The 22,973-nt window shown below is 41.0% G+C and overlaps 1 protein-coding gene across 2 annotated transcripts in view; it reads left to right on the forward strand.

Annotated features, from left to right (window-relative positions):
- Positions 1-1,540: 1,540 nt before the first annotated feature.
- LOC140192735 (uncharacterized) overlaps positions 1,541-22,973 on the forward strand; it is a 49,736-nt gene continuing 28,303 nt past the window's right edge. Inside the window, exons 1-4 of one of the 2 annotated variants that reach the window (XM_072250243.1) lie at positions 1,541-1,850; positions 4,907-5,199; positions 9,966-10,021; positions 12,001-12,133. In XM_072250243.1, coding sequence (XP_072106344.1) covers positions 1,599-1,850; positions 4,907-5,199; positions 9,966-10,021; positions 12,001-12,133 — 734 coding nt within the window. In that variant the 5' untranslated portion in view covers positions 1,541-1,598. The remainder of the gene's footprint in view (positions 1,851-4,906; positions 5,200-9,965; positions 10,022-12,000; positions 12,134-22,973) is intronic. The other variant, XM_072250249.1, reaches the window with a different exon arrangement.

The following is a 22,973-nucleotide window of genomic DNA, read 5'->3' on the forward strand; positions in this document are numbered from 1 at the left end:
CCACCACAGCAACTACGTAATTTAAATTCAATGATACAAATCTGAAATAAAAAGCTAATATTGTTAATGTTGACTGTAATTACAGGAATGTTGCAGGGTAATGTGATTGGGAGAAATGTACATAATTCACAACCACCGACATTGAGTGGGAGTTTCACTTTAAGAGGTTAGTCTGTCGTGATGATGTTGTTATGTAAAAGGTTTTCAGCGTGTTTTGTGTTCATTTTTTTTTGGTGTTCCATAAGTGAGGTGCTACGGATTTTCTGAAACATAAAACGCCTCCACTGTTTTATTTGTGAAAATCTACAATGTCATGAAAACACATTTGGTTCGCTAATATCTTTGAGGCAAAAAAATCCTACCTACCTCTGATGTTAGGAGAAATTTGCTCTGTCCACATGATGGATATTAACATCATATGTTCTACATCCTCACAACACCAAATCAGGCATTATCCAACAATAAATGTGTACCTGTGCATACAATATCACTTCCAGTCCTGAATGGTATCCTTGGCAGCCTAATAGCAGGCTACTCACTACTTTGATTTTGACTATGGGGGTTTGACGCATCTCAACACAAGTTGGAAAGCTCAGCCTTTCTTTTCTAAGTGCTGGACCGTTTGTGATTATAGAACATAGAACACAGAATATGAAACACTACAGCACAGTACAGGCTCCTCAGCCCACAATGTTATGCCGACCTCTTAACATACTCTAAGATCAATCTAACCTTCCCCTCCCACATAGCCCTCCATTTTTCTTTCATCCTCATTCCTATCTAAGAGTCTCTTCAATGTCCCTAATATATCTGCCTCTACCTTCACCCCTGCAGACCATTCCATGCACCCACCACTCTTTGTGTAAAAAACCTGTCTCTGCTATGCCCTTGTACTTTCCTCATAAGATGTGCTGTGTAATCTAGACAGCATCCTAGTAAATCTCCTCTACACCCTCTCCAATGCTTCTACCTTCTTTCTATAATGGGACAAGCAGAAGTGAACACCAATATTCCAAGTGTGGTCTAGCCAGAGTTTTACCGAGCTGCAACATTACCTCACGGCTCTTGAACTTAATCCCCCGACCAATGAAGGCTAATATACCATACACCTTTTTTAGACACCCTATCAGCTTGCGCACAATTAACCATTATTATTCATTCTACTATCCTCTTTCCATGACCCTTCTACCAGATGCACTGGTAATGACGAGCACTCATTATTATAAAGAGTGATTTATCCAATCCCATTGTCTGCATGTTTTCTACTGCAAGCCAGACTGCTGGTTTATACTACACAATAATCCTCAGTGTCTATGACAAAGCATCTCTTGTGTGAGCTCTGAGCTGGGATTGAATATCCTTTATTGATGGTTTGTGAGCATGACTGACAACAGTGGATATCAGTTCGGTTAATTATCTATGCTATCGTTATGGCTGAGTGGACCAGTAAGCCTCAAGGCAAATCATTAACCAGGAGGTAATCCTTCAGAGAGGACTTCAGTAATAATGGGCTTTGTCTTCATTTCCCCGGTGATGTGTGCAAAACACAGCTAACTCCAGCCTGTGGGAGCTGCTTGATTCCTCCTGCTAGCCCAGCGATGCCTGCAGAGGTCAGATCAGCTTTGGATGATATCCTCGCAGGGATGAGCGACGTGGACCATGCTCTGCCAGTATGGGAGGAAGTAAACAAGGACTCTGAAATGCTGGAGTGTTTTATCTCATTCCCTCAGGATCCAGCGAAAAGTTTCTCTCACACAAAGCGGGTCGGAAATTACTTAGTGGGTAAGATGATCAACAAAGGCTCCTTTGCTAAGGTGATGGAAGGGCTGCACGTTCCAACAGGGGAAAAGGTAAAGGTGTTAGCGTGATCAGCACTTGATTCTTTATTATTAGATGGCAAATGAAATGTACACTAAAGAACTGCAGGAATCCCAGTCTCAGGCTGATAAATGTATAAAGAAATAAGATTGACTAAGAAATTTCAATAGGATGAAGGCTAACAGTGTCCATTTTTCAAGAATAAAATTAATGAATTTCATGAATATATATTATTACAACAGAGCTGAAACTGAGTCTGTGATTCTTAACAGAATTGTCTTGAATTAACCAATTTTGAACATTACTTGAACAAAATGTTCTGCGTTCACATTTTATTGTGTTCTTTCAACTTTTTTTTACAGTGTTGTTATGGAATCAGTTATAATGAGGTCATGAAATTAGAGACATACAGCAGGTTAACAGGCCCTTCGGCCCATTTAGTCAACACTAACCACCAACCACCTATTTACATTAATGCTACATTAGTCTAATTTTTAAATTTTCCGTACACTCTCTCAACTTGCTCCAGGCTCTACCATTCACCCCTATACCAGAGACAATTTACTCTGGCCAGTTATCCCAACCAACCCATATGTCCTTGGGACAGGGAGGGAATCCAGAACACCAGGGAAAAGCTGTGCAGATTCCGCACAGAGTCAGGACGGGACCAGGGTCTGGTCTGATGTTCTACTAGCTGCCCCACTATGCTGCCAAGTGAGGAGGTCTAGGATTGGAGCAGGTCTTAATGCTGGTAGAAAATTTGGAAAGCACCCCCGCGGGTAAGGAGTAAACCAATTTAGAACTCTTTTCTACCAGTGTCAATTGATGCTCAGCGATTGGCTTTAGATCAAAGGATATGGGAAAAGGTCTCCACAACTACAGCATTGTGATCATTTCTCCTACTACTGGAGTAGACATACTTGGTCAGTACTGATGCTATGAAAATGCATTGTTTGTACTAAAGTTGAGGCTACTATATTACCAACTAATCTGTATTTTGTTGTATCCTTTGACAGCTTTTCTCACTAATCACAACATATAGTATGTAATGCTGGGACAGATAGAGCTCTCAGCATCGATCACTGCTGAACACCACTGGTCACTGATTTCCAGTCAGAGAAACACCCATCTACTAGTACATTAGGTCTTCTATGGCAAGGCCAGCTTTGAATCCAATTTACTTAAAATATGCATGTTTTCCCAGATGTATGTAATTATTTCCCCTAAGAATCTTCTTCCATAATTACCCCACCCTGATGTAAGCGTCAAATTTAGTTGCAATTTGACAGCATCTGCAAAGGTATCTTTTGCAGTACCTTTAAAGGTAAGCTTTTACCTCATAATCTGTAAGTCTTCAGGATGTATGCATGCACACTGAAGATTCATATGATTTAACATTGTATTAAAGAATGGAGTCATGTAATAAAGCTTGATGCCAAAATAAAATTAAACTCTTTAATTTTAATCCTAATGATTTGCCTCAACTTATTTGTTAGGTTCACTTTCATGCTGAAACAATTTTACAGGTGACATTGACTTCCAATTTCCATCACTATAATTCTTCATTCTATTCCCAGCCTGGATTCTCTGTCTTTGACCACTTACACTGTTCAAACCTCATTTTCTGACACAATGCTCAACATCACATTCAATAATTTCAGGTTATTAATCTTTCTAATTTACACCAGATCAGTTCTAATGAGAACTTATAACCTGCAACAGTATATTTATTTCTCTCTCCGTAGATGCTGTCTGACCTGCTAAGTGCTTCATTAGCTGGGGCAGACAATATAAGATCATGGGGGTCATTGTGCAACTTTGTAAAATTTTGGTTATGCACCGTTGGAATATTGTATATAATTCTGTTCTCTGCACAAGGAGAAAGATATGATTGCATTTGAAATGGTGCAGAGGAGATTCATCAGGATATTGCTTAATGGAACCTTTCCATTATAAATCTGAAATGATTACTGACTTGTGTTAGACTATAGGTGAGAAATAAAATCTGAGTGATAAAGCTAGTCTATGACTCAGTTTTTATTTCGAGTTTTTGGACCCTACAGTTTTGTTTCGAGTCATGGAGTAATACATCAGAGAAACAGGCTTTTAGCCCAGCTGGTTCATGCAGACCACAGTATCCTCCCTGATAGTCCCAACTGCCTATGTTCAGCCTATACCCTTCCCCTCCATGTACCTATCCAAATGCCTCTTAAATGTTGCATTTGTACTCATCTCAATCACTTTCCTGACAAAGCTTGTTCATCATTCGCTAATTCAGTGCTTTCAAGTACAAACTTGCAATTGGTCCAGTTTTGAACCAGTTTTGCCAATCACTGAATTTTTATCAGTTAAATTTTTATCAGGCACCATGCAGTGTGATGAATTTTGTTTAATACCACTCTTCCTGTATGTATCAGAAAAGTAGTCCTAATGTGTCATTAAATGAACACACTTGCCACTGGCAGCATTGAATAACACAGCCCAAAACAATGGAAACAAAATGCTGGAGGAACTCAGCAGGCCAGGCAGCATCTAGGAAAAGAGTATAGTTAACGTTTCAGGCCTGTCAAAGGGTTTTGGCCCACAACATCAACTGTACTCTTTTCTTAGATGCTGCCTGGCCTGCTGAGTTCCTCTAGCATTTTGTGTGTGTTGCTCTGATTTTCAGCATCTGCAGATTTTCTCTTACCTGCAAGACGGATGGATAAACCCAACCGCGTCGCAGAACAAACAATCTTGGCTCCCACGGTGGTGCAAATGGATGTACTTTAATTTTTGTAGGCTTCTCTTGTTTGTATGTAATAGTTGCACAGCTCAGCTTCCATGTGTCGAGTCAGGGATTTTGTGAAAACTAAATTCACGAGTAAACTCTGCAACCAGAATGGGATCCATTCTTTAACTGGTAAAAAGAAGATGTTATGACTAGTAATTTGATTTGAAACTGCAGTTTGATCTAGCACATTCAATTCCTATCACACTGTACCGCCAGGTACCACTTTATGGCTGTCAAAGATTCGAATCACAATCAAATCTCTAGACCACCTTTTTCAAACGTTCACCAATTAACTCTAGTTGATATATTGACCAGGTGGCCATCAAAGTGATTGACAAGAAGAAAGCAAAGCAGGACACGTACATACAGAAGAACATGAAAAGAGAACCTCGCATTCACCAAATGATCAAACACCCCAATATCGTGCAACTCTTTGAAACACTGGAGACTGAGAACTCCTACTACATGGCAATGGAACTATGCCAAGGGGGAGATCTGATGGACAGAATAAGTGAAAAGAAAAAGCTTGAAGAAAGGGAAGTGAGAAAATACACCAGGCAGATTCTGTCAGCTGTGGAACACCTCCATCGTCATGCCATAGTGCACAGGTAGGATCAAAGACATTTCGTTCCCTTCCTCAGAGATAGCCAATGCCCTTCAGATATTTGTCTGCTCGCACTCATAACTTATGAGTATCTGTTCAGGAGCCTTCAGCATTTCAACTAACAGATTGTGAGGTGATTTCATATTGCTCAAAATGGCATACAGAATTATGATCGTTACTAGCTGGGGCATAAAGTGTAAGACGATGGAGGTCATTGTGCACCTTTGTAAAATCTTGTACATAATTCTGTTCACTACACAACAGGAAAATTGTGATTGCATTGGAAACATTTGATGGAACATTTAAGTTATGAAGAGAAACTAAGTAGGCTAGTTTATTTTCCTTAAACAAGAGAAGGCTGAGTTGTTGACGGGGGGCGGGGGGGAGATGGGGAGTTTGGAACCTGACAGAAGTGTACAAAATTATGAGAGGCTTAGATCAGTGGATAATAAAATTTTTTTTTGCCACAACAGAACCACCTAAAACAAGAGCAGATGAGTTTGATATGAGCAGTAAAAAGTTTAGAGGTATCCTTTTCATCTGAAAGATGGTTACAATCTGGAATATAATGCCTGTGAAGGTGGTCTAGACAGGTACTTTCACAACATTAAACAAAGTCTGAATGAACACTTGAATAACAAAGACATAGAATACTATGCACAAGTGATAGAAAATGAAATAGATGGGAGCTTAATGATCAGCATGGATATGATGCTCCACAATGTCTGCTTCTCTACTGAATGATTCTACAGCTCTTGATGACTCTATGATCCAATGCTGATAGAAAGTTTGCTATGCACAGATGATTCAAATAGACACAAAGCTCTATTCAAAGTTCACACCAGGTTCCTGAATTCCTGAGATACTTAAGAAATTGGAGGCAGAAAGAAGCAAGGAATGGACATTTTCCTGACTGGAGGGAAGAAAGAGAACTGAGGACAGAATGGAAAAATAATTCTTATTAAACACAGTTTATGCCCTTTCTTTCAAGTTTATGGGATTTGTGCAAATCAGAATGAAAGGATAATAAGGAGGGGAATTATACCTACACTTGCTTTAGGCGCTGTTATGTCTGTTTCACTTACGTACAAGATGTGGGCATCACCAGTAGGGTCACAATTTAATGCTTATCCCAAGCTGCCCTTGAGAAGGAGGTAGTAGTAGGCCATTTTCTTAATTTTTAAAATTTATTCATTTACGGGATGTGGGCATCACCAGCTAAGCCAGCGTTTATTGCCTGTCCCTAGTTGCCCTTGAGAAGGTGGTGATGAGCTGCTTTCTTGAACGGCTGCAGTCCCTGAGGTGTAGGTACACCCACAGTGCTGATAGGGAGGGAATTCCATGGTTTTGACCCAGCGACAATGAAGGAATGGCGATATGTTTCCAAGTCAGGATGGTGAGTGATTTGGAGGGGGATTTCCAAGTGGTGGTGTTCCCAGGTATCTGCTGTTCTCGTCCTTCTAGATGGTAGTGGTTGTGGGTCTGGAAGGTGCTGCCCTAGGAATTTTAGTGCATTGTTGCAGTGCATTTTGTAGATAGTACACACTGCTACAACTGTTCGTCGATGATGCAGGGATTGGGTGCTTGTGGAAGGGGTACCAATCAAGTGGGCTGCCGTGTACTGGATGGTGTCTTGAGTGTTGATAGAGCTGCACTCATCCAGGAGAGTGGCAAGCATTCCATTACACTCCTGTCCTGAGCCTTGGAGATGGTAGATACACTGCAGGGAATCAGGAGGTGAGTTACACGCCACAGGATTCCCAGCCTTTTACCTGCTCTGGTAGCCACGGATGACTAGATCAGTTGGATTCCTGTCAATGGTAACCCCCCAGGATGTTGATGGTAGGGGATTCAGTGATGGTGATGCCACTGAATGTCGAGGGACGATGGTTAGAGCCTCTCTTGTTGGAGATGGTCATTGCCTGGCACTTGTGTGGCTCGAATGTTACTTACCACTTGCCAGCCCAAAGTGAGCTTACACCAGGGGTGTTTGTAGGCATGGAGTTTCAGGATTTTGACCAAGTTACAAGGAAGGAACTGTAACACATTGCTCAGTCAATTTTGCATGTCTCATGAATGTATGAATTGTAGGTAACAGTATTGCTATAGGCCCTTTGTTCTAATGGATGGATCTTACGGATCTAGGAGGTATTAACAAGAAAGGCTCAGGGGGCTGCTGGAAACCAAGAAGTGTAAAAATGATTTCATATTATTTATCAATTCAAGTAACAGGTGGTGTTAAAGGAAACATTGTAACTTAGGCATTGAATATTTTAAGCAATAGGAGGCAGAGAGAGGCAAGGAATTGATATTTTCCTGACTGGAAGGGTAAAAGAGGGAAGGATCAGGGCAACACACACAACACGTCGGAGGAAATCAGCAGGTCAGGAAGCATCTATGGAAACGAATAAACAATCAACGTTTCAGGTTGAGATCCTTCTTCAGGACAGGAAAGAAAGGGGGAAGATGCCAGAATAAAAAGGGAAGAAGGAGGTGATAGGCTGGTGAGGAGAAGAGACAGGAGACCAAAGTCAGGACAGAGAAAGAGGGAAGGGAGAGAGAAAAAAAACGACCGGAAGGAGAAATCGGTGTTCATGCCGTCAGGTTGAGGCTAACTAGATGGAAGATGAGGCATGGCTCTTCCACCCTGAGAGTGACCTCATTGTGGCAAAAGAGGAACAGGAGTGCAGATGGGAATTAAAAAGGTTAGCTACTGGGAAATTCTGTTTTTGGCAGATGGAGTGGAGGTGTTTGACAAAGCAATCCCTCTGTTTACATTGGGTCTCACCAAAGTAGAGGAGGCCACATTGGGAGCACCAGATAGAATAGATGACCCCAAGAGATTCGTAGGTGAAGTGTTGCCACTCCTGGAAGTTACTGTTTGGGCTCCTGAATTGAGGGAAGGGAGGAGGTGAAAGGATAGGTGTAGCATTTCTGTCACTTACAGGGATATGTTGCAGGAGGGAAGTTAGTGGGGAGGAGTAAATAGACAAGAGAATTATGGAGGGAGCGATCACCACAGAAAGTAGGGAGTTGGGAAGGGGTGGGGGTAGGAGTCAAGGATTAGTATTAGGTTACTTAATTATCTAATTTTCAATAAATGACCTAGACTCTAGTGTTGGTTATTTGTAGATATTACACATAACCAATTATTGGGCAATATATTGAATAGCAGATTTTAGGAAAATGTAAGGTGGTGAAATGGACAGGCAGATTGCAGATACATTTTCTGCTTGAAGTAGTACACTTGGCAAGCAGTGATATAAAGAGGCAATCTTACCCACTGGCAATATTCTCAAGTAGATGCATATTCACAGGAGGTGCATATTCATAAATTCCTGCCAGCGGAAGACAAGGTGATAAAAATTTAAGAAAGCAAATAGTTTGCTTTGTGCTTTAAAGAATAGCATTAAATTTGTTCTTGTGATATAGTGACCATTCACATTCTAAGGTGCCAACAAGCTGTGCATACAATCCCTTCAAGAAGGTGGCCCAACTTCTCAGGCCAACGGCATGCAGCAATAACTGAGGCTTCTGTTTTGTGTACAGGGACATAAAATGGCATGAATGTAGATTTCTACCTCTGGTAAAATAAATTCCCTCTCCCTCTCCTCTTCTATTCCCTGCTCTGGCCTTTTATCACCTCTCACCTGCCGATCACGTCTCCCTGAGTACCCTCCCCCTTCCCCTTCTCCTTGTCTCCGCTCTCCTCCCCTACAGGTTCCTTCTTCTCAAGCCGTATCTTTCCCTACCTACAGTAGCTGTCTTTGAGTCCAGTGGTACTTGCTTTCAGGTTTTCCAGATGTTCTAGTAGTACACTCCAGATTCCAACAAGTCTATAGGTGAAAATATTCTTGAGGGCCCTCCTAAATCTTGTCCTTACCTAAATCTATGCCTCTAGTTTTAGAAACCTTGGCTAAGGGTAATGCATGTGTTCTATGAGTAAGTTGGGACGAAGAAAATCAGGGGCTCTCAAACTGGAAACTCAGCACCCAGTATCTCCTTCGAAGATGTCCTCAGTTTGGTTTGACAAGCCTTTCCAATTTATGCTTTCAATCCAGTTAGGAGCCAATAACATAGCAAAATGCTTAATGAGTCTGCAGCCTCAAACACATGGCCATCCTTTTACAGCTAATACCAAATAAACCACATTCACTTTTATCTGGACCTTGGCTTCATTTGTCAGAAAATGAAACCCACCCAAATCTGGCAGTCTGCTCTTATAACAGTGTGTTAGAAGCTGTCCCTGAGCCTAGTGGTACATCTTCTCAAACCCTTGTATATTCTTCCCAATGGAAGAGGGAGAAGAGACAATGACTGGGGAGGGAAGGGCCCTTGATAATATTGGGGCTTTCCCAAGACCGCAGGAAGTGTAGATTGAGTCAATGGAATGGAGGCTGGTTTTCATGATAGACTGGGCTGTGTTTACAACTCTCTGTAGTTTTTTGTGGTCTTGGGCAAAGCAGTTGCCATACGAAGAAGTGATGCATCCAGATAGGATAGTTCCTGTGGCGCGTCTGTAGAACTAGGTAAGGGTCATTGGGTTCTGGTTCACATTTTCCAGATATGTCCTCACAGTGGCTTAAGAGCTTGAGTGGGAAACATTCTGTCTCTGGCACTGGAAATAGAGACATACAGTGTGTCAGCTCTTTATATGTGACTTGTAAGAATCATGAAAAACAAGATCAGTCGAAAACAATTTAAATCTAAAATAATTGTTGGTTTGAATGACTTCATTTGAATATATCATTTTTTTAATTTTTCCTCAAGGGATTTGAAAATAGAAAACTTTCTCCTTGATGAAAATAACAACATTAAAATCATTGGTAAGTGTGGAACATTATGAAATGATCAGAAACTAAAGCAGTAAAGGTAGTAAATTCAAAACTACTGATAAGAAATGTGCTACTGAAGCTGGAGTTCTTTGCTACCCACTTAAAATAACCTGGCAGTGGTCATCATCATCAAAGTAGCAGCAAAAGGATTTCAATTCAAACAGAATAAGGATAATTGAAACTTTGGAGGTAGTCATGCAAAATGTATGATATCAGCTCAGTCACTAATGAAGTCAGGTCTTCTCACTTTTTGGAATAGGATGTTGCAGGATTTGAAATGGCTTAGTAAGGCAATGTAAATACATACATTATAGCAATCAAAATACAAAGTTCAAAGTAAATTTATCATCAAAGTACATATATATCACACAATACAACACCGAGATTCATTTTCTTGCAGACATACTGAATCAATGAATGACTGCACCAACTGCGTATCCAACCAGTGTGCAAAAGACAACAAACTCTGCAAATACAAAGAGAAAGAAATAATATTAATAAATAAATAAGCGATAGATATTGAGAGCATGAGATGAAGAGTTCTTGACAGTTAGTCCATAGGTTGTGGGAACATTTCAATGATGGGGCAAGTGAAGTTGAGTGAGGTTATCCCCTTTTGGTTCAAGAGCCTGATGGTTGAGGGGTAGTAACTGTTCCTGAACCTGGTGGTATAGGTACTGAGACTCCTGTACCTTCTTCCTGATGGCAGTAGCGAGAAGAGAGCATGACCTGGCTGGTGGGGCTCTCTGATGATGGATGCTACTTTCCTGCAAAAACGCTCCGTGTAGAAGTGCTCAAAGGTGGGGAGGGCTTTATCCATGATGGACTAGGCCATATCTATTACCTTTTGTAGAATTTACTCTTCACGGGCACTGACGTTTCTCTACCAGTCTATGATGCAGCAAATCAATTTTACTCTCCAATACGCATCCAGAGAAGTTTGTCATAATTTTAGATGTCATGCTGAATGTTCACAAACTCTTAATGAAGTAGAGGTGCTGCCATGCTTTCTGCATAATTCCCCTTACATGCTGGGCCCAGGACAGATCCTCCGAAGTGATAACACCAAAGAATGTAAAGTTGTTGACCCTCTCCACTTCTGATCCTCCAACGAGGATTGATTCATGGACCTCTGGTTTCCTCCTCCTGAAGTCAATAATCAGGTCTTTGTCTTGTAGACATTGAGTAAGAGGTTGTTGTTATGGCACCACTCAGCCAGATTTTCAATCTCTCTCCTATGGACTGATTCATCTCCACCTTTGATTAGGCCTACGCCAGTGGCGTCATCAGCAAACTTGTATATAGCATTGGAGTTGTGCTTAGCCACACGGTCATAAGTGTAAAACGAATAGAGCAGGGGGTAAGCACACATCCTTCAGGTGCACCTGTGCTGATGGAGATCATGGAGGGGATGTTGTTGCCAGTCTGGACTGACTGGGGTCTACAAGTGAGGACAAATTGAGGATCCAATTGCTCAAGGATTTATTGAGGCCAAGGTCTTGAAGCTTATAGATTAGTTTTGAGAGGATAATGTATGTTTCCAAAACAGGAAAAAATAAACAGCGGTGTAACCAAAAGAGTTAGATACTAAAATATGAGTGCTAATATTTAAAGGGCTGTTGATTGAGAAAATTTCCTTATAACAATCAAATTAATGGATGACATGACTAGATATTTCTGTTCTGCTGCTTTTCAAGAATTGAGAATAGTTTGTAAAAATTGGAGAATTATTTCTGCTAGTTCATGCTTTTACATCTTCAGCCTAAAGTAAAGTTTTCAAGGGCATAAGTTGGAAAGCAGATATATTTCCTGTAATTTCTAACTTGGAGGATGATTGCTCAGCAAGAAAGCCAAGGGAAATAGGGAATTAAACAAGCAATCATTAATATATATTTTTTTAAATCCACTTTTTGAGTTCTTTGGTCTTTTATTTGGTATTCATTTAAAATTGAATAATCTCTTTGATGTAGATTTTGGATTAAGCAACACTCTGAAGAATGACAGCCAGGAATTATTGAATACACAGTGCGGGAGTCCAGCCTATGCTGCCCCAGAGCTCCTGGCTCATAAGAAATATGGTCCCAAGGTGGATGTCTGGTCAATGTAGGTACTGAGTTGTATTAGAAGTAATCTGTCTCTTGGAATAGGATATCTACATAAATGACATGCTTTTCAATTGGTGCTACCTCACTACCAAGAACAACACAACATTTTCTCTTATAAATGTTAAATGATTTGCTGTGTATTTCAAGCATGTGCAATTATTATTTTCTCTCTTGGAAAAGAAATTTGTCTGTAGTGTTATATTCTCAAGGCACAATATACTAGTGTGTTATGTCATATTTACCTTTGTTGAAGTTGACAGTATTTGTGTATCTGGTTGCTGAGGTTTCTTGGAAATAGCAATTCTCAGGTGTTGCTGTTGGGTGATTGATTGATGGTGCTGCCAATGACTGGAAATGGTTACATCCTCCCTTGTTGATATGGTCATTGCCTGGTGCTTACAACCAAGGTCAGGTTTCCCCCATTTGTCTTCCCTTCAAGTTCCTGTAAGCACTACTCTAACGCATTGGATTTGTTGCTCAGTTTGATCATGTTAAGATTGTTCACAAAAAAATTAATACGAATGGATTCATCCTACTATAAATAAATAAAGTGAAAATTATAAATAAAAACAAGAAATACCTCAAGATTAATATTAGTTTTATTTGATTCTTGTACATTGAAACATAGTTAAATGTGTCCTTTCTGTCCAATTAAAATCAATTTGAATCGTGCTGAGTGTCACCATGCATATGCACCAACATAGCACGGCCTCAACTTACTAACCCTAACTCATATGTTTTTTGGAATGTGGGAGGAAACTGGAGCACCTGGAGGAAACCCATGCAGCCATGGGAAGAACACACAAACTTCTTACACGTAGCGTGGAAATCGAACCTTGATCTTACAGTTGGCGCTGTAAAGCATTGTGCTAATCACTACACTACTGTGCCCCTCAAGGTCATGAAGAAGCTGTGTACTTACAGCATATTCTGCTTTTATTTCAGATTTTCAATATTCATTGCCTTTTGTTTTAGGATGCTATTGCAAGTCAGCCAGTCTTGTTTCAGAATTAATCCACCATCTGATTTCTTTTTCATTAAAGGGGTATTGTTAGTGTTTTACAAAATTCGGAAAGTATGAAGCAGTCTCAAATAAATCTTGGCCACATCCTATCACAAGTGTTCTCTTTGACCTATGAAATATTCCCTCTCCTTCTCTGTGACTTAAAACCAACTTGTTTATCCCTCTTTCCCAGTTTTCGTGAAGAGTCTTTAGTCTAAATCATTATTTTTGTTTCTCTTTCCATAGATACTGGCGGACTGCCGAGTACTTCCAGCTGTTGCTGTTTTCATTTTAAATCTCGGAAAGTTTTTGCTGATAGATTGTATTTTTTTTTAGCAGGACTGTTTGGTGTTGTGCATTATATCTTTACCAATTGTCTGAAGAATATTGAATAGAGGTAGAGACAGGAAGTCCTAGAGCAATGCAGCACAGATAAAGGTCCTTCTGTCCATCTAGTCTACGCTTGCCATGTTGCCCAGCCAGCTAGTCCCAATTTCCTGTCTTCAGCCCATATTCCAGTTTAAGATAGCGCTACTGAAGGTGGGTGACAGCTTACTGGCCGTTCAAAAAGCAAGAAACATAACTAAATACTTTATTAATGACACTTTCTGAGGAAAATTGTGGTAGATGATCACCGCAAACAATGAAGAGGCGGTTGAAGATGAGGAGGACTCAAGGGTCGAGACACGCAGGTGTGAGAAGGAGCAAGTACTGGGCCAATTTCAAAAGGTCAGATACGGGCCAGAAAATGGCAGTGGGGTCTGTGGCCCAGAGCATATCGAAACGACAGGGCCTGGGTCCTAGTGTGAGGGATTTCTTGGTACTTGGACAATTTAAACGCTAGGCTGGATGGATTGAAAAAGCCGGGTGTCGGATGCAAGGTCAAGTCAGTTCCGCTCAACAGCATCTGCTCACTGCTCTCCGTGGCACTGGTACTGAGGCTGTGGTCTGCTCCAGCTGCTCTGGGCTTTGTGCCTGGGAGCTTCACAACAATTTTCCCCATTGTGTGATAAGCTGAAGCTGAGGCTGTGGGCTTGTTCCAGCTGCTCTGGGCTTTGTGCCTGGGAGCTTCACAACAATTTTCCCCATTGTGTGATAAGCTGAAGCTGAGGCTGTGGGCTTGTTCCAGCTGCTCTGTGGGTGGCGTTTATGCCCTCACTTTAGTTCTGAATGCTTTTGCTTGCTTTTATTGTTTTCACGAATTGTGTTTATCTCACTCTCTGCCCATCGGGTGTTTTATTGTCTTTTTTTTAAATGGGTTCTTTCAGGTTTCTTGTTTTGTGGCTGCCTGTAAGGAGATAAATCTCATGGTTGTATCATTTATACATTGATAATAAATATACTTTGAACTTTAAACTATTTCTCTAAGTGCTGCCTCCACGTACCTATCCAAGTACTATTGTACCTGCTTCAACCACCTGCTCTGACAGCTCATCTTAGGTACTCACCTCCCTGTGCGTAAAAATATTGTCTGCTCAATTGCCTTTTCTAATCTTCCCCTTCACACCTCACCATCCACCTTATCTGTGCTCCTTTTCAATGTTAGCACTTCCAGAATGTCACCCTTCATTCTCCTACACTCCAAGGAATAAACACCAAGCCTGGCTCACTCAGGCTCCCTAGTCCTAAATCTTTACAGCACTCTTTACATTTTAACCACTACTTTCCTATAATAGAGAGACCAAAACTGTACAAGGTACTCCAGATATGACCTCAATGATCTATACATCTGCAACATAATGTCTCAACTCTATAATCGATATCCTAACCAATGAAAGACAACATGCTAAACACCTTTTGCACTACCTTATCTACCTGCGGCACTGCTTTCAATGAAGATGGGTGACAGCTTACTGGCAATTCCCTCTTGTTCTACATTCCAGTTTAAGATGGTGCTACTGAGTTGCTATCGCTGTCACTGTTGCAGTGAATGATTTGGAGAGGAGTCGAGGTGGAATAGTTTTGATGCCGGTCCACCTAACCTGGTTGCGAGGTTGTATCAAGAGCTGAACTGATTTGGTGAGATCAAGAATGGCTTTGGGCTGTGTGGTCTGAGTGTGTCATTGTGCCAGGGCCCAGGCCCTAGAGCGAGGCACTACTTGGTACTTGGACAATTTAAATGCCAGCCCAGATAGACTGGAAAGCCCAAGTGCGGAGGCGAGGGTTGAGCTGGTATTGCTCACTTTCCTGTCATGTTTATTCCTCTCTCCGGTGGCTGATATCTCTGCCAATTTTACGGCATTTTTGCCTCACTAATATGATGAACTTGAGATCGAGGCTTGGGCCTACTACTCTAGCAGTTCTGAGGAGTGGATCTTAAGGACTCAATCTGGTTCAAAATAGTGTCATTTGCATCTATTGATTGCGTGATATGGTTCTTTTCCCTCTTTCTCTGCAATGTGGTTATGGTCTGTCTTTTTTTAAATTTGGGTTCTTTGGATTTCTTGATTAGTGGCTGTAAGCAAACAAATCACAAGGTGTATAATTTATACATTCTTTGATAATAAATGTATTTTGATTCATTGATTGATTCTATAACTAATTTCAGTAATATTTGAGTAATATTGTAAATATATTGTTTGATTAAGCATTCTTTGTTAGGTACATAATTCACTATGGGTTATATTTTAAAAGTACGTGGATGACATTTGTCTTTACACCTCCATGTCATTTGTGACTACCTCACTAAAGAAAAGAATCTAGGTATGCAAGTTTCTCCAGTTTCTGTGTTTTTTAAGTAACTTTTAAAATGAACCCGAGACATCTACCTACCTGTTGAGATGCACTGTGTTTTTTCTTCGCAAGAGGAGAGAGATGGTTGAGTTTTTAAAAAGTGTAGCATGTGTCTCTTCAGAAAAAGAGAGAGGTAGCTGTGTTTGAAAAAAGGCAGAAGAACGATAAAATTCATGGGTTCACAAACACTGAGTGCTGTGTGATAATAATCATAAATTAAAAAAAGCAGAGGTGGCCAGTTGCATTGGAAAGATAGACAGACTTGATTGCACAATACATAACTGAAATACGTATACTCAGCAAATTGAGCAGTATTTTAAAAGCAAATGGAATAACCAAAATGAGTGCCAGTGTTGCTGAGTGCAATAAGTGGAAAGACATACGATTTATTTAGAAATTAAACTGCTCTAACCAAACCCGACAAAATGAGCTTTACTGATATCATGAAAATAATGCAGGAACACTTAGAATCAAAAGCATTATTGATTGCAGAACACTTCACGGTTCATAAACAAAATCGAAAGTAAGGGGAATCATTTCAGTGTATGCGACTCAATTGAAGAAATTGAGCATTTTCAGTTTAGTGATGGGATTAATAACGAACTGAGAAATTGCTTAGTTTGTGGAATCTTACTAGAAAGCTTTTAAAACTGGTTTCTAACTAAAGCACAACTCACATTTAAAATAGCAGTTGAAATCACTGTATCAATGAAAACAGCAGCCAGTGATGCAATTGAGTTGCAGTCAAGAATGAAAGTGAATATAAACAAAATTCCAACATCTAAACAGAAACCTGCCTGACCAAACAAATTGTGTTACCATTGTGGCAGTGGCTCACATACATCAGACCGATACAGGTTTAAAGGCAAAACTTGAAGGAAATTATAGACCAGGAAGTCTTACTTCAATGGTGGGTAAGTTGTTGGAGATGATCCTGACAGGCAGGGTTTATGAGCATTTGGAGAGCATAATCTGATTAGCAATAGTCAGCATGGCTTTGTCAAGGGCGGATCATGCCTTAAGAACCTGACTGAATTCTTTGAGGATGTAACAAAACAGACTGATGAAGGTAGAGCAGTGGATGGAGTGTATATGGATTTCAGTAAGGCATTTGATAAGGTTCCCTATGCAAGGCTCATTCTGAAAGTAATGAGGTAAGGGATCCAAGAAGACCTTGCTTTGTGGATCCAGAACTGACTTGCCCACAGAAGGCAAAGGGTGGTTGTAGATGGTTCATATTCTGCTTAGAGGTCGGTGACCAGCGGTATTCTGCAGGAATCTGTCCTGGGACCCCTCCTCATTGTAAGTTTTATAAATGAGCTGGATTAGGAAGTAGAAGGGTAGGTTAGTAAGATTGCTGATGACACAAAAGTTGGGGGTTTTGTAGATAGTCTGGAGGGTTGTCAGAGGTTACAGAGCAACAGAGTGATAGGTTGCAGAACTGGGCTGAGAAGTGGCAGGTGGAGTTCAACCCAAATAAGTGTGAAGTTGTTCGTATTGGTAGTTCAAATTTGAAGACAGAATATAATATTAATGGTAAAACTCTTGGCAGTGTGGAGGACCAGCAAGTTCTTGGGGTCTATATCTATAGGATACTCAAAGCAGGGTGACAGTATTGTTAAGAATGCATATGGTGTGCTGGCCTTCATCAACCATGGGATTGAACTCAAGAGCTGTGAGATAATGTTACAGCTATATAAGACCTTGGTCAGACCCCACTTGTTCAGTTCTGGTCACCTCACTACAAGAAGGATGTGGATACTATAGAAAGGGTGCAGAGGAGATTTACAAGAATGTTGCCTGGATTGGGCAACATGCCTTATGAGAATAGATTGAGTGAACTTGGCCTTTTCTCCTTGGAGCGATGGAGGATGAGAGGTGACCTGATAGAGGTGTATAAGATGATGAGAGGCATTGATTGTGTGGATAGTCAGATAGTCCAGATAATTTTCCCAGGGCTGAAATGGCTAACATGAAGGGGATAGTTTTAAGGTGCTTGGAAATAGGTACAAGGGGGATATTAGAGGTAAGTTTTTCACACAGAAAGTGGTGGATGCTTGGACTGACTGCTAACAATGACGGTTGAGGCGGATACAATAGGGTCTTTTAAGAGACTCTTAGGTATATGGAGCTTAGAAAATTAGAGGGCTATGCAGTAAGGAAATTCCAGGCAGTTTCTAGAATAGGTTACATGTTCGGCACAACATTGTGAGCCGAAGGGCCTGTAATGTGCTGTAAATATCTATGTTTTATGTTCTAAATGCAACAAAGTAGGACACATACAAAGAACATGTCAGGCAGACAAAATAGATAGCAGAGGGAAGAGAAAAAGATAAAATGTCAAGAAACACTTTCCAAATGACCACTAATTTGCATGCTATTGATGAAAAATCTGATACTAATGAGAGTGATAGAGGGCTGAAGTGCCTTGAGATTTGCATGTGAAAACTGACACAAGCAATATGGCTTAAACCAGAAGTGAATGGCAAATTAATTAAAACTGAGATGGACACTGGCTTGGTTGTTTTAGTCATTCCACAAAATGAGTTTGACTGGCATTTCAAAGATAATAAACTGAAGCCTGCAGATATCCAACTAAGAACTTGTACTGGAGAAAAGATAACGCTGGTGGGAATGAGTTTGTAATGGTGAAATACAACAATCAACAAGCCACTTTGAGCTAGTATGTGGTAAAAACATAAAGTGCAGCATTGTGGGGCCACGGTTGGCTAAAATTGATTGAAGATCCATCCACCATTTTGATGCCACATACCCTGCAAAAGAGCCAACTGAAAGTGAATTAAGAATGGTACTGGATGATGCTACGGCATCTTTCAAAGATGGCATTGGAAAACTTAAATATATTAAAGGAAAAATAGTGTTTAATGAAAATGCCACATCAGTTTTACAAAGCCTGTCTGGTTCCTTATGCCATCTGTCATAAAATAGCCAGTGAGCTGGATCACATGGAAGCTGAAGGACTTCATTCCAAGGTTGAGTGGAGTCCATGGGTAACACCAGTGGTTCCAGTAGTCAAAAGGAATGTGACTGTTAGGATCTGTGGTGATTTTATTGTCACCATTAATCCAGTACTGAAAGTAGATCAATACCTGCTGCCGGGCATTGAGAATATCTTTGCAAACCTTTCTGGGGGGAAATGCTTCAGCAAAGTGTACTTAGCTGAGGCCTACATCAGATGGAAATGGAAGAGGAGTTCAAAGTGTTTCTCACCATAAACATTCACATAGGGCTTTATCACTAAAATTGACTTATTTTTGGAATAGCATCTGCATCTGTACTATGGACCAGGTGATGCAAGGCTGCCCAGGCACTCAAATTATCCAGAAGACATCATTGTTACTAGAAAGTATGATAAGGAACATTTCCAAAATCTCGGGACAGTGTTAACAAGGTTCGAAGATTATGGGCTCAGAGCACAACACAAGTGTGAATTATTTAAACCAAACATCACTTGCAGCATCGACACACAAGAATTACACACGTGAGCTGAGAAAATTTAATGGTGGATGCCCCAAGGCCAAAGATGTGTCACAGTTGTGGTCCTTTTTGAGGTCCTTTTTAGGAAATGTCAATGACTGTAACTGGTTCCGGTGCTCCACCCCTTGAATTCACTACTACAGATCAGGAATAACTGGCAAAGGTCAAAACAGTGTGAGGTGGCTTTCCAAAAGATAAAAGAAATGGTAATGTCAGACACTGCACTCACACATTATGATCCACATAGTCCAGTGAAGCTTGGCTGTGATGACAAGGGGTCCAACAGAGATTCCTGCTGCACGCCGTTAGGCACTGGCCTGCATTCTGAGTAAGAACCTTCAACCACCCCCCTCAGCTTCTTACCTCCAAGTCAATTTTGAATGCAGGAAAGGTAGGCAAAATTTCAAAAGACATTTTGAGATGCGGAGAAATTACTTTAGTCATAGGGCGGCAAATCCGTGGAATTTGTTGTGGAGGCCAAGTCATCGGGTGTACTTAAGGCAGAGATAGATAGGTTCTTATTTAGCCGGAGCAACAAAGGGTATGGGGTGAAGGCAGGGGAGGGGGGATGACTGGAAGAATTGGATCAGCCCATGATTGAATGGTGGAGCAGACTTGATGGACCAAATGGCCTACTTCTGCTCCAATATCTTATGGTATTATGGTCTTATTCCTCTGGTCTTAGACTCACCCACCATAGGAAATGTCTCCTTCAGGGTGCAAGAAGCAGTGATATTGAAAGCATTCTTTGGATTTCAGCTTTTAACTAAACTCATTCCAACAACCTGATCTGCTTGCAGCCTCATGTTCTTTATTTTTAAGGACGTGGATGAATAATGTTGTTCATTTTACACAAAATATACCTGGTGGTGTTCATACTGCTTTTGCTGGAATTTTTTTGTCATAAGTAAGAGCTGTGAATCATGTGGTAAAGATTTGAAGGGTGATAAAGGTGACATTCTCAAAGCTGTTAAGTTGAGACTCAGGATCATTAGTTTTAGTTGATTATTCAACTGTTTAACCCCCTACAAAGTGTGTGAAATGACTCGTAAAATTATGATGACTGGTTCAACGCTGCTGCAATGGTCCTGTTCCCCATACAGCTAAGCTTGCTGTTCCATATGGTTTCTTCCCATTTTAAAACTGTGAATAAATACTGTGCCTTGGATAGTAGAGACGCCAGGCAGGATAGTGGAATGCCCTTCTTGCAGGATGTGGGAAGGCAGAGAGACTTCCAGTCTTCCAGTATCAAATACTGGTCTTAAGGTGTTGTACTTAAATGCACGCAGCATAAGGAATAAGGTGGATGATCTTGTCATACAGCTACAGATTGGCAGTTATGATATTGTGGCCATCACTGAGACCTGGCTAAAGGATGCATGTCTCTGGGAGCTGAACGTCCAAGGATACACGGTGTATCGGAAGGATAGGAAGGTAGGCAGAGGGGGAGGCATGGCTTTATTGGTAAGAAATGATATTAAATCATTAGAAAGAGGTGATATAGGATCGGAAGGTGCAGAATCTTTATGGGTTGAGCTAAGAAATCGCAGGGGTAAAAGGACCCTGATGGCAGTTATTTATAGGCCTCCAAACAGCTGCAGGGATGTGGACTACAAATTACAACAGGAAATAGAAAAAGCTTGTCAGAAGGGTAGTGTTATGATAATTGTGGGGGATTTTAACATGCGAGTAGATTGGGAAAATCAGGTCAGCACTGGATCTCAAGAGAGAGAATTTGTAGAATGTCTGCGAGATGGCTTTTTAGAACAGCTTGTTGTTGAGCCCACTAGGGGATCGGCTGTACTGGATTGGGTATTGTGTAATGAACCGGAGGTGATTGGAGAGATTGAGATGAAGGAACCCTTAGGAGGCAGTGATCATAACATGACTGAGTTCACTGTGAAATTAGAAAAAGAGAAGCCGAAATCTGATGTGTCGGTATTTCAGTGGAGTAAAGGAAATTACAGTGGCATGAGAGAGGAACTGGCCAAAGTTGACTGGAAAGAGACACTGGCGGGAAAGACAGCAGAGCAGCAGTGGCTGGAGTTTATGTGAGAAATGAGGAATGTGCAAGACAGGTATATTCCAAAAAAGAAGAAATTTTCGAGTGGAAAAAGGATGCAACCGTGGTTGACAAGAGAAGTCAAAGCCAAAGTTAAAGCAAAAGAGAGGGCATACAAGGAAGCAAATATTAGTGGGAAGAGAGAGGATTGGGAAGTTTTTAAAACCTTACAAAAGGAAACCAAGGAGGATATTAAGAGAGAAAAGATTAACTATGAAAGGAAGCTAGCAAATAATATCGAAGAGGATACTAAAAGCTTTTTCAAGTATATAAAGAGTAAAAGACAAGTGAGAGTAGATATAGGACCGATAGAAAATGATGCTGGAGAAATTGTAATGGGAGATGAGGAGATGGCAGAGGAACTGAACAAGTATTTTGCATCAGTCTTCACTGAGGAAGACAGCAGTATACCGGACACTCAAGGGTGGCAGGGAAGAGAAGTGTGCACAGTCACAATTACGACAGAGAAAGTACTCAGGAAGCTGAATTGTCTAAAGGCAGATAAATCTCCTGGACCAGATGGAATGCACCCTCGTGTTCTGAAGGAAGTAGCTGTGGAGATTGCAGAGGCATTAGCGATGATCTTGCAAAAGTCGATAGATTCTGGCATGGTTCCAGAGGACTGGAAGATTGCAAATGTCACTCCGCTATTTAAGAAGGGGGCAAGGAAGCAAAAAGGAAATTATAGACCTGTTAACTTGACATCGGTGGTTGGGAAGTTGTTGGAGTCTATTGTCAAGGATGAGGTTACAGAGTACCTGGAGGCATATGACAAGATAGGCAGAACTCAGCATGGATTCCTTAAAGGAAAATCCTGCCTGACAAACCTATTACAATTTTTTGAGGAAATTACCAGTAGGCTAGACAAGGGAGATGCAGTGGATGCTGTATATTTGGATTTTCAGAAGGCCTTTGACAAGGTACCACACATGAGGCTACTTAACAAGATAAGAGCCCATGGAATTATGGGAAAGTTACATACGTGGATAGAGCTTTGGCTGATTGGCAGGAAACAGAGAGTGGGAATAAAGGGATCCTATTCTGGTTGGCTGCCGGTTACCAGTGGTGTTCCGCAGCGATCAGTGTTGGGGCCGCTTCTTTTTACATTGTACATCAACAATTTAGACTATGGAATAGATGGCTTTGTGGCTAAGTTTGCTGACGATACGAAGATAGGTGGAGAAGCCGGTAGTGCTGAGGAAACAGAGAGTCTGCAGAGAGACTTGGATAGATTGGAAGAATGGGCAGAGAAGTGGCAAATGAAGTACAATGTTGGAAAGTGTATGGTTATGCACTTTGGCAGAAAAAATAAACGGGCAGACTATTATTTAAATGGGGAAAGAATTCAAAGTTCTGAGATGCAACGGGACTTGGGAGTCTTCGTACAGGATACCCTTAAAGTTAACCTCCAGAGTGAAGAAGGCGAATGCAACGTTGGCATTCATTTCTAGAAGAATAGAGTATAGGAGCAGTGATGTGATGTTGAGGCTCTATAAGGCACTGGGGAGACCTCACTTGGAGTACTGTGGGCAGTTTTGGTGT

This window comes from Mobula birostris, chromosome 2 (genome assembly GCF_030028105.1).
Source record: "Mobula birostris isolate sMobBir1 chromosome 2, sMobBir1.hap1, whole genome shotgun sequence".
In the NCBI taxonomy this organism is placed as follows: Eukaryota; Metazoa; Chordata; class Chondrichthyes; order Myliobatiformes; family Myliobatidae; genus Mobula; species Mobula birostris.